Source organism: Epargyreus clarus, unplaced genomic scaffold, assembly GCF_041222505.1.
Source record: "Epargyreus clarus isolate Ecla_fem2 unplaced genomic scaffold, WU_Ecla_fem_2.2 ptg000007l, whole genome shotgun sequence".
NCBI lineage: Eukaryota > Metazoa > Arthropoda > Insecta > Lepidoptera > Hesperiidae > Epargyreus > Epargyreus clarus.
The window spans coordinates 25509667-25520905 of NW_027332215.1; the positions used below are offsets into that span (position 1 = coordinate 25509667).

General features: G+C 34.0%; 1 protein-coding gene across 3 annotated transcripts in view; it reads left to right on the forward strand.

The window, feature by feature from the left end:
• The window catches only part of LOC140743732 (uncharacterized), a 180270-nt gene extending 176360 nt beyond the window's left edge, over positions 1–3910 (forward strand). For 2 of the 3 annotated variants that reach the window (XM_073075253.1, XM_073075254.1), the window contains exons 9-11: positions 95–1078; positions 1345–1607; positions 2144–3910. In XM_073075253.1, coding sequence (XP_072931354.1) covers positions 95–1078; positions 1345–1607; positions 2144–2215 — 1319 coding nt within the window. In that variant the 3' untranslated portion in view covers positions 2216–3910. Of the gene's footprint in view, positions 1–94; positions 1079–1344; positions 1618–2143 lie in introns of all 3 variants that reach the window. The other variant, XM_073075255.1, reaches the window with a different exon arrangement.
• The last annotated feature ends 7329 nt before the right edge of the window (positions 3911–11239 follow it).

Genomic DNA, 11239 nt, shown 5'->3' on the forward strand with positions numbered 1-11239 from the left:
TCTACTACTTGGTATAGACTTTCATTGTTTTCCGATTACTTTATGTTTACATTTACAATGCTCTACTTACAAATACGTCGATGTTTTTGTGTAGGATTCTTCAAGTTCGTGGTGACGCCTCTGATACAAGAATGGCACCGTTTCCTACAAAATGATTTATCCAAACAGATGATGCGTAATCTTCTATACAATCAAAACAAATGGGAAACCCTAATGGCTGAGGAACTCGCCGAGGAGACTAAAACCGAAGTGTCTGAAGCTGATATCATCGAAGACGACGACGATGACGAAGAAGACGAGGCTGGCTCGATGTCGGATAGCGCTGAGAGGCTTCTGCCTTTGCGCCGACGCTCTCTAACCACGAAGAAGCGAAGTGGAATGAAAAGACAAATCCGGCGATTTTCAGTTCCATTGAACGTTTTCCAAGATTCTTGTCTAAAGAACCGAGAAACTTCTCGCGCACCATCCAAAATAGATGAACCATCATGTAGCAAGACTTTGCAAAGTCCGATGGGCAGTGAGCACTCCCTGCACTCGCAGCTGAGTATCAGTGGCCACTGTGAGCCCGGTCAATCCACCGACGATGATAAAGCCCTTTGCCCTGAGAAGCTACTGCCCGATTCGTCGATTGCCTCTATCACGACACCAGCCCAAGCTTCACGCCTCCAGGCCTTGAAACTGGTTCGCCAACAAACTTTTCCACCTTTGGAATCCACGTCTCGAGGCCCACCGCTGACTCGTTCCCTATTTACAAGCAACGAAGACGCAATGTTCCGACCTGAAAATAAAAATTTAACACAAATGGTAATGGAAGCAAATGCCATCGAGGAAAAGATCAACAACTTGTTGAAGAATACAAAAACGAAAAAGACTGACAAGGGTAACGCTTCGGGAGAAAGTAGTGTTGAAAAGGATGTAACTAAACTGACTTGGGGTACTTCGAGCCGTACGGGAAGGCGGGAGTCAGCGCCTATTGGCAGCCAGCTGCGTGATAACATGACCTCAGTCCAACTCAGCGGAATCGCCTCCGATCCGCTGCTGCAACGTCGTAAATCGATGCCAACTGACGTCGTGCAATGTAAGTTTATAATTTACATTTACAAAATTTTCTTACCTATTTGATTATTTTAAAATTTAAAGCCAATTTCGATCTTTGGCGGAAATTTAACAGTCCTAAATGACATCCACCTTGTCCTTACACTCAATATAATAATATATTAGCTATTGAATATATTTTCATTTATAAATTTTCGAACTTAAATTGTACCAAATTATTATAAAACGATAAGAACGGTAATAGTTTTATAAGTAAGGGTATCATATAATTGTTATGTTCGTTTCCAGCGTCGATGGATTACAAGCTGCGCGAGATTAGTTCAGCTCTACCGGAACTGTTGCGGCGTACGCTCTCGGGGAAGGACAGTTGGAGCCGCCGGCGTGGGTCCGCCCCGGCGCCGGTGATGGCCTCCGACCTGGCGCCGGGCCTCCGCCGCGGCGGGAACAGCGGCCGCCGCAAGCAGACCCCCCTCGTGTGGCTCTCGAAGGCCTCGTGCAGCGTCCCCGAGACGTTCCCCTCGCTCCACCGCCGCAGCTCTCTCCCCGTTGAGGTGATGACAGGTGCTAACAAACGCTTCTTATGTTTTGTTCTTAATTTGTCGATTCGTATTTTTTGCGAGATATTCATTTGCATTTGTTTAATTTTGGTATTTTTTAAATTAACTGGTTCTTTGAAATATATTTTCCATTCGCTTGGAAATTTTAAATTACGCACCTCTTTGTCAATTTTGTAATGTGCCTTTTGTATAATAGGAATAGTAGACGAGCATGCAGTCCACTTGATGAAAAGTGGCTACTACCCATAGACATCTGTAATCAACCCCAGATAGAATTAGATATTCCTACCTGATGTCGGCCACAGATGCACCGCTACTACCGAGAAATAAGCTGGAACGCCTCGGACAAGTATGTCTCCCTTACCACACCGTTCAAATCAGAACACAGCAGCGTTTAATACTGCTGTTATGAGGCAAAATAAACTCCGTGGTGACGCCGGAGTCGAACCACAAAGGGTTCTACTACCTTCAAACATTTATAACATATAAAAATTGATGTTAAAATTTCGATTTATTTATATTTATTTCAGGCATATCGTCTCACTGAAGGTAAAGAACAAAAAGCCAGAGAGCCTGCAGATGAGCCCGAAACATCTGCATAAATGCTAAAAATCGAAAAAGAGTTATCCAGAATATCGTTTAGATTGTATCGAAAGTAACAACTTCGGGTCCTCTGTCCGTCGATTTTGTCAGCCAACAGATGTTTATGTCGTGTAATAATACGAGCTGAAGCTGTTCTGTATCCGTAACTTGAATTAGTCATTGGTCATGATCGAATTGACGGACCGAGTGGCTTCCAAATATTGTCGCTAGCGGCGTCAGTGCTGCATGTACTCTAATGTCATGTGAATGATACAAAACTATATTTATGAGTAATTTGGAAGGTACGGCAGAGATGGCATCTTAACACCGTCGGTTCAGGGGTAAAAAGTATGTGATAAATAACAATGGAACTGGAACGCTTACTTGCGCCGAGTTAGATGCGTGAGCTTGATGAACTAGGATCTAGTATCGAAGGGTTGTTAGATTTTGATAACAGGTATATTGTGTAGTGCTCATCTGACGGTAACTAAACGTCGAATTATGGCGTTATATCACGTATGGCCCTTGGTTGGAAACATGACACGTTGCTTTTTACCCGTTACATTAAAATAGAGCATTTAGATTGTATTGTGAGTCAAAGTATTTCTCGGGAAATAACTTCGCAACATTTTAAATGTGACCGTGGATTCAGCTTCAGATAAAGTAGAATGATCTTGTGAATAGCACAGCACGGCTTTGTATTATCTAAAAATCTGAATTGGTACTGGATGCCGAAATTGTTACTTGTGACTTTTTTAGGTTAAGTAACGTAGTCAGTTTTGATCCAAGGGCTTAATTCTTGTTAGGAATAACTATTATTTTATTAATTGTGTAATTAATGGATTTAGTTCTCATTTCAAACGTTGACTACAATATTTTCTCTGAAATCCTACTTATTCGTTGCTTAAAATCTGATGACAACAAAGTTTTAGTGCAGTACAAATTATTTATATTATATATACCTACTTTTGATTATAATTTGTCATTAATTGATTTTCTCTGATTTAAGGGACATTATGCTTGTAGAATTGGTAAGATATTCGAATTATATCAAATATATGTACACTTTTTGTCTTGTGGATAACAATTTGTATAGTTCAACAAGTACGTTTCTTGGTGTCGGTTGTAGAAAATCTTCTGAGCGGTTTTCACAAAATGATGTTTTGAGTCTCACTATATGTCATAGATTCTATAGTCATAGTGATAAGAAAAATAAATTTAAGATTTTAGTTTTAATTGCTCTTTTGGGCAGTGTCTTAAGCGACATCTACAGTTAAATACAACGTAAGCAACATTTTGGACAAACCAAAATATAACTTTTGCGTAATAATTAGTTGCAATTTATCGCTTAAGACACATGATTTAATATGTGGCTAAAAGATAAATTCAGTATTAAATGTAAGCAACAGAAAGGGATTGCTTATTGCTGTTGAACTTTTGACATAAATTTGACCGCCCTGGTGTCATTTTTTTATTGTTAAAAATTAAACAAGTTCTTAAAAATGTTCGACAATCTAAGGGCTAATATCTGACCAAAGATGAACATCTCGTTAAATATTGTATGTTTAAAACAAGTAATACCCAATAAATCACAATGGTATATACTACAACTGTACTTGCTTGCTACCTTGCTTTGGAGGGCATATTAAGCCGCAGGTCCCAGCAGTTATATCAGCCTTTAAACTTTAGGGGAGACTATGAGTAGTTTCAAAATATTAGACGCAACTGACCTACGGGTTTAATGAAATATGAACTTACTAGTTTTTGCCCGCGGCTTCGCCCGCGTTTATAAGAAAATAATATGACATACTAACATACATAAAACTAAAAATTCGTACCTTGATTGGAATGACAGTGACGCCATGTGGCGAAAATTGGTCGTACCATCTCTAAAACCTTCGTGAGCCCATGGACAACAACTTTGCTAAAGATCATCACTTGATCAAATGCAAAGTTTACGATTCAATCCTTACTAATATCGAATAAAATAATCGATTTTTTTGGTCCAAAAGATCGATTCTCCGATTAATCGATCTTAGATCGCCATCCCTAGTTCCCGTGGGATTTCCGGGATAAAAACTATCCTATGTCCTTTCTTGGGCGCAGACTATCTTTGTACAAAATTTCATTAAAATCGGTTCAGTGGTTTAGGCGTGAAGAAAAGACAACCAGACAGACAGACAGAGTTACTTTCGGATTTATAATATTAGTAAGGATTTAATATGATGGCCTTCAGAATTATTAGAATTAGTTTTGTGTCTTTTCATATCTGTCGCAATGTTTAAACCATAATGTACCAAAAAATATAATTATAGCAAGACAGACATACTCATGAAATACAAAATTATTATATGTACATTAACATAAATCTTATTTACATTTTTAATTTGATTACATTCCAATAATTTTCCGCATCAAAAGATGAAATGTCTCTACATTTTTAACAAATTAATTTCCTTTTATATAAAACGGAAGCCATACAGAAATGATTGGACTAGAAGCAAAGCTTTTCATTAAATGTCAAAGGAACATATTAGTATTTTTTTTATATCAGCTCAGGACGGTCTTTGAGTGTCATTAATTGAACGCTGTTGGTAGATGTTAGGGTTTCGTACGAATAAACTGAATAGGAACCCTTATATGATCACTCGTGCTCATCGAAATTAACTAAATTTTCAATTGAAGGTGCGAAGCGAAATGAAAAAATAAAAAAAAAAACGTTTCGCAAATTACATTGTATGACATATCAAATGAAAAGATTTATTGTGAAGATCTCAAATATATTTTTATTGTATTTTCTGCAATACATATATTTACAGATATTCAACAAAGAAGACGAACATGACCGGTCACTTACCTCCGACACTTAACATAAGAATAAAATGATTTTATTCCTATATTAAGAATTATTTATTACTTTTTAGTTTGATTAACAATAACAATACCTAATTGTTGCAATCTAGTAACTTTGGCATGAACTTTCTTTAATGCGCTCAAACACCGCCACAAAAATCGTTAATCCTGATGATGCTAAGTAGGATCATGGGAAATATTCGTGTTGTGTATTCGTATCGATAATAAAATCGTGTATTGGCATCGGTTCTTGATAATTGCTCAAAATTAAATTGACATTTCAAACTGGGTAAAAATCGAGTTCAAATTCCGTTATATACATATACACAGGTCAAGCTAATATAAGGGTAGTAAAAATCGGAATAAAAAAAAATTGCCTTTATTATATTTAAATACTTCGAAAATCAATACACGGACAAAAATAAACTCATAACCTTTATTAGTAGAGAAAACCTATTTCACAATTATGTATGTACTAATTTTTGCCCGCGGCTTCGCCCGCGTTTAAAAGAAAATAATATTACATACTAACATACATAAAACTGAAAATTCGTACCTTCATTGGAATGACAGTGGCGCGATCTGGTGAAAATTGGTCAAACCAACTCTGTAACCTTTGTGGGCTCATAGACAACAACTTTGCTAAAGATTATCACTTGATCAAATGCATAGTTTACAATTCAATCCTTACTAATATCGATTAAAATATCGAAATATCGATTTTTTTTGGTCCAAAAGATCGATTCTCCAATTAATCGATCGTAGATCGCCATCCCTAGTTCCCGTGGGATTTCCAGGATAAAAACTATCCTATGTCCTTTCTCGGGTCTCAGATTATCTTTGTACAAAATTTCATTAATTTCGGTTTAGTGGTTTAGGCGTGAAGAAGAGACAACCAGACAGACAGACAGACAGACAGACAGAGTTACTTTCGGATTTATAATATTAGTAAGGATAACAATTCGGGAGATGTGATTACTTGAACGGGGTCATGTAGGTACACTCGTCACAAGATTATTCTTCACAAATTTAAAGTACATAATGCAGGTAACATTGTATATCACGTCTATTTATTATTAAGTACTTTTCACATAAATATGATAAGTTAGCACCGGCACTGTTGTCTGCCCATACATTATTTTCTATTTGACATTTATACGCCTAGTCTCGCATTTTTCAATAGTAAGGTGCATATGTTCTGATGTTAATCGATATCGTTTCAGTTGCATATGTTGATTTTATGCCATCTATAAAATCTATTCTATAAAAGTATTACAAAATTTATAAGGTAATCTAAATATCACTTTGCAAATTAAAACACATAAATAATGTGGTATTTATAATTTGATATTAAATTCAAATCGATTCTACCGAACTACCGATTCGATACCGTTTCAATATGACATCTTTACAGCAAAATGCCAAATAGAAAACAATATTAATGTACGGAGTATGATAGATGTTATTGTAAATTTAGCAGCAGATTCAAGTACTGGAACCACAAACTCGCGCCGTCTCTGTACACGTGACGTTGCAGGACGGTTTTATATATTACTAGCTGACCCGGCAAACGTTGTGTTGCCATATAAATAAAAAAAATGTTAGGGTGAACAACCCATGTCACTTTAGGGGTATGAAAAACAGATAGTAGCCGATTCTCAAACCTATTGAATATGCATATAAAATTTGGTGAAAGTCGGTAAAGCCGTCTCGGAGGAGTACGGTATCACGAGAATTTTATATATAAGATGTATAACAAAATAAATACTATAATATAATATCTGCCATCGTTTGTTAGTGCTCGGTACGATGTTAATAGTTAGACTCTTAGCCCTCCCAGTGACGATATTATAATAAAGTAATAAACATTTAGTAGTATCAAGACCTAGTATGTGTAACCAGGCGATATATATCTTAGCAAATATTTTTGATTTAGGCACTATGATACATTTTATTGTAGTATATTTCTCTCAGTGTTAAAGACCTCGAAATCGTTATAATAGTATCTGAGTCGGCTTTATAATACTTATCATTCTGAAGAGTATAATGTTGTATGTTTCAATAATGAGTACATATAGCATTATTAATCTTATAGTACATAACCATTGGTAATTGATGCATACTCATAAATAGTAGATTTTAGTATATTTTATGCCTACTGTGGTTCTTATGGAATATTTTTCTCTTACATGGATTGTTCTCAATATAAGGCAAAATAAATTTGAGGTACCTAATCCTAGAGTACACTAGATTTTTTTTATTGATGTACTAAAGCTTTGCTTATTGCATTATATTTTTTTAAGTTACACCGGGAGTTCGCCTCCCAGGAATCTCTTGTGTAAATCAGGTATTATTCACAGATATTTAGCTGTAACAGAGTGTATAAAAGGAAGATGTTATATATTTTATTTATTTTTATGTAACCTGTCGACCATCATTTTTAAGAATACATTTTTTTTTGGCAACTCGCCGTGTGGTGCGGGTCTAGAATAGCCCCACTGCCTCTTCTGCGATGTTATTCTCCTGCTGGCGTCACCACTTCATAATGAAATGTTGTGATTACGGCAAAATCCTTCTCTTTAGGCGAGATCCTAATACACATTATATACATTTTTACGAAATGGTAAAATTCCGCGTAGAAAATCAACTAACGCAAATTATATTTTTTCTTAAAAATGGAAATTGATAGGTCTTATAAATAATATCTTATGCGTTTATTTGATTTTCCTGAAAGCGTAGACAAATTCTAAACTTATTTAGCGCTTGTTTAATCAACATACATTGGAATAATATATAGCTATAATCACTTATGTTTGTGGAATTAGGGAACGTTAAAATTTAAGTAAACATGATTACATATTTATAATTATCGCTTATTTATAATGCATGAAGATGATATTATTTTTATTACATTTAAATAATTTGAATTTGACAACAATTATATTCACCTATTAGGTACAATACTATATTAAGTCGTATGATACATTTCTGAAAACAAGCAATGCATAATAAACCTCTAGTCTTACCTACTTTTTAAATATACTATCATAAACAATTTTATTTAAAAGAAATTTATTAGCAATTCGCATATATATTCTATGTACCCTTAAATTATTGTAAACCTATGGTAAACATAATAATCTATGTGGCGTTTATTACCGTAATATTTATTAGAAGCATACGTTACTATCTTGTCGTCACTACCGTGTATTTACGCCTAGTAGTAGTTTTATGTACGTAAATTTGAATTTGGAATAATATTCACTTTAGATTTATCTATGTAAGTAATTATGTACGTCGTCTCAATGTGGCGTCTATTACAATTTCGTATAAAATGTAAACATAATATTTGTAGTTGATATATGTTAGTCGATTGTTGAATCCGTATTACGATCGATGTACCGATTTTCTCAAGTGGGAGTGGGTAGCTAAATCCGAAACTTATTACTTTCTTACCACAATTACTCGTAGTATCTTATTAGTGATTCTGGTATAACACAGGATGCGTATTTTTTGTTTTGCAAAATGAATTCGTTTAGTTTCTGACTATGACAATTAAATTTCCAAAACATTAAGTATACATTTTTAGTTTTTATCGTAATCGGCCTCGTTATACCTTTGCGTTGTTTTTGCTATTTCTTCTACTTGACGATTGGTCATCCACGCCCACTCAAAACATTTATCTTGTATACTTAGTTATTTGATCAGTGTCAGAAATTATAATATATAGTCAGTAGAAATCTTGTTAAATATGATCGTATCGTATTGTAAACTTATTTGTCGTGCTTTTCGTATCATGTTAATTAACACCGTGCTTCTTTCCAATTTGAATGCGATATATCACCAAAATAGACTCGTAATAGGTGATTTGGCTGCATCAGTTTCTTAGCTGGCTTGGTTATTGGCTTAGACAAGCAAACGGTTGTTAAGAGCAAAAGTATTCTGCAAACAGAAAGTGTTTGCCTCACATTAGGTGTCTGTTTAATTTCATTGTCTATGCAATCTATACGACGTATAAAGAAAATATATATCTTACGACTTTAAAATTACACATGTATCCAAATTTTATGTTTTATAGTCACAAGTTTTCTAATAAGCCAATATGTTAGACACCTATTATTAAGTCACAAAAAGTATCGTAACAACCATATATATTTAGGTAGATGAAATATGTGTGGTAATTGTTTATGTGTCATGTAGACATGTTAATTACGCATATTCAACGATTACTATTAATTATCAATTATATCCGTGTTTAGAAAAGCAAAATTGTGCTCAATATTAGTATTATATTTAACCCATTTAATACGTCTTATTTAGTAAAATAATATTCGTTTATAATGTTTATCTGTAGTCATATAAGGTTTTGTCGTCACTTCACATTAACATTTATTACATTATATCGTACATAAATGCGTGGTTATGTATGTTTATGCGATTATACGTCCAGGCGACGATCAATCGTATCCTCGATTTCAACATGTTACATATATATTATGTGAACATTTTTTTATCATTTTGTTTCTTTTATGATCTGATTATAATTATTACGAGGAAGATATAAAACGCTTACATTTTTAGTTTTAATAACACAGCGATACATTATAATATTTTACTGCGTGTGGAATCCGATAACTGAATAGAGTAGAACATTGAAATGAGTTTCATTCAAAGCATCGTGGGTCGTAACTCTATTTCAGTCAGCGACTATATATAGTCGTGTGAGGTCTTTGACTTCACTAGTAACGAATATTGGCCCTGCCCTAGACTGGAAACTTTTGGTTCCAATAAGGAGGTACCGCAAAGTAAATTGAGTTTATAATTAAACAGTGTCACAATGTAATGAGGGCTGTAAGTGTAGCAGTAAAATGTTTGGCCCTAATTTACTTTCAGATTCTAAAATAAAAATTTAACTTTATCACAGTAATCGGACTCTTAGTAGTCTAGTCGGATTGTGCTTTTTGATTAAATCTTAATATCATTGATTATGAAATTTCCTGGTATACACAAAACTATTATTATATTTTTTCTTCATAGAACTTTTGATAGGATGCGCTCCCAGTCAACGATTTTTTAAATATTTTTGTACCTACTTATGTTTATAGTTACTTGGCGCAGGAACAAGATAATGGCCATTTATTATCTACGTCGTTGGCACAAAGCTCTAAGAGGCAAACTTGTTATTTTTTACAGTTATTTTAACTAATTTTTAAAAAACAATAATGGCGCTGGTAGCATGATATTTTAAGCAAACATTGTGATGAGGTTAACAATTTAATGTTGATCTGGACACAAACTATATACACAGAATTGCGTAATTTGGTTTAACTACATGTATTGTCTTAAGTTTATGTCTTAATTAAGTTCGGTTTTATTTTATTGAATAATGTTTATGAATCTAATTACATCTCATATAAGGACGCAATTATAGTGATAAAAATATTGTACTTATGTTTCACTTTGAAATAAATTTTATTTTAAATCTTTTTGTTTTTTCTTTATTTTATTATTGCCTTATCTGCGTGAGAAATCGTTGGAACTATTTTATTTTTTTAACATGATATCCTGCAACACAGTCCTGTTTTCTGAATATTAGTGCTTTATTTTTTTTTGTGATGTTTATTTAAAAGTGAGCTTTTGACTGACCTTCAATTTTGAAACGTTTATCCTATATATTATGTAACCTATCTTCGAATTTAATGTTTACTGACCTTTACCTATTTGTAAAATTAGAAATATAGGCGTCCGGTTTTGAGGTATGTTTAATCATATGATTATGAATGAAGACTGTGGATGGTTTGATAAATATGTATTGTAATTGTTCGTAGATGCATTCATCTTAAACATTTTAGTTTACGCTCTTGTAATCCATATTTCTTGTATACAGTATATAATAATAGATGTTCGGTGTGTATCCTCTTTATTGTGTATTTTATGAAATAAAGTTGTTTCCCGGACTAATTGATAGTTTAACTAACACCCTACTATATCACCTTAGTATTACCAGTCGCAATGAATGTTTTTCTGTCAAAATAATCTATTAAGATGATGCAGTGATCACATGCGAGTACAATATGGAATACAATGCCATGCCGCAGCTAATACATTGTGTACTACATAAGAGCCACTGTATACTTGTCTCGCTAGATAAGAGTTAAAAATAAAGTTACTCAAAGGCCCTCACTCACTAG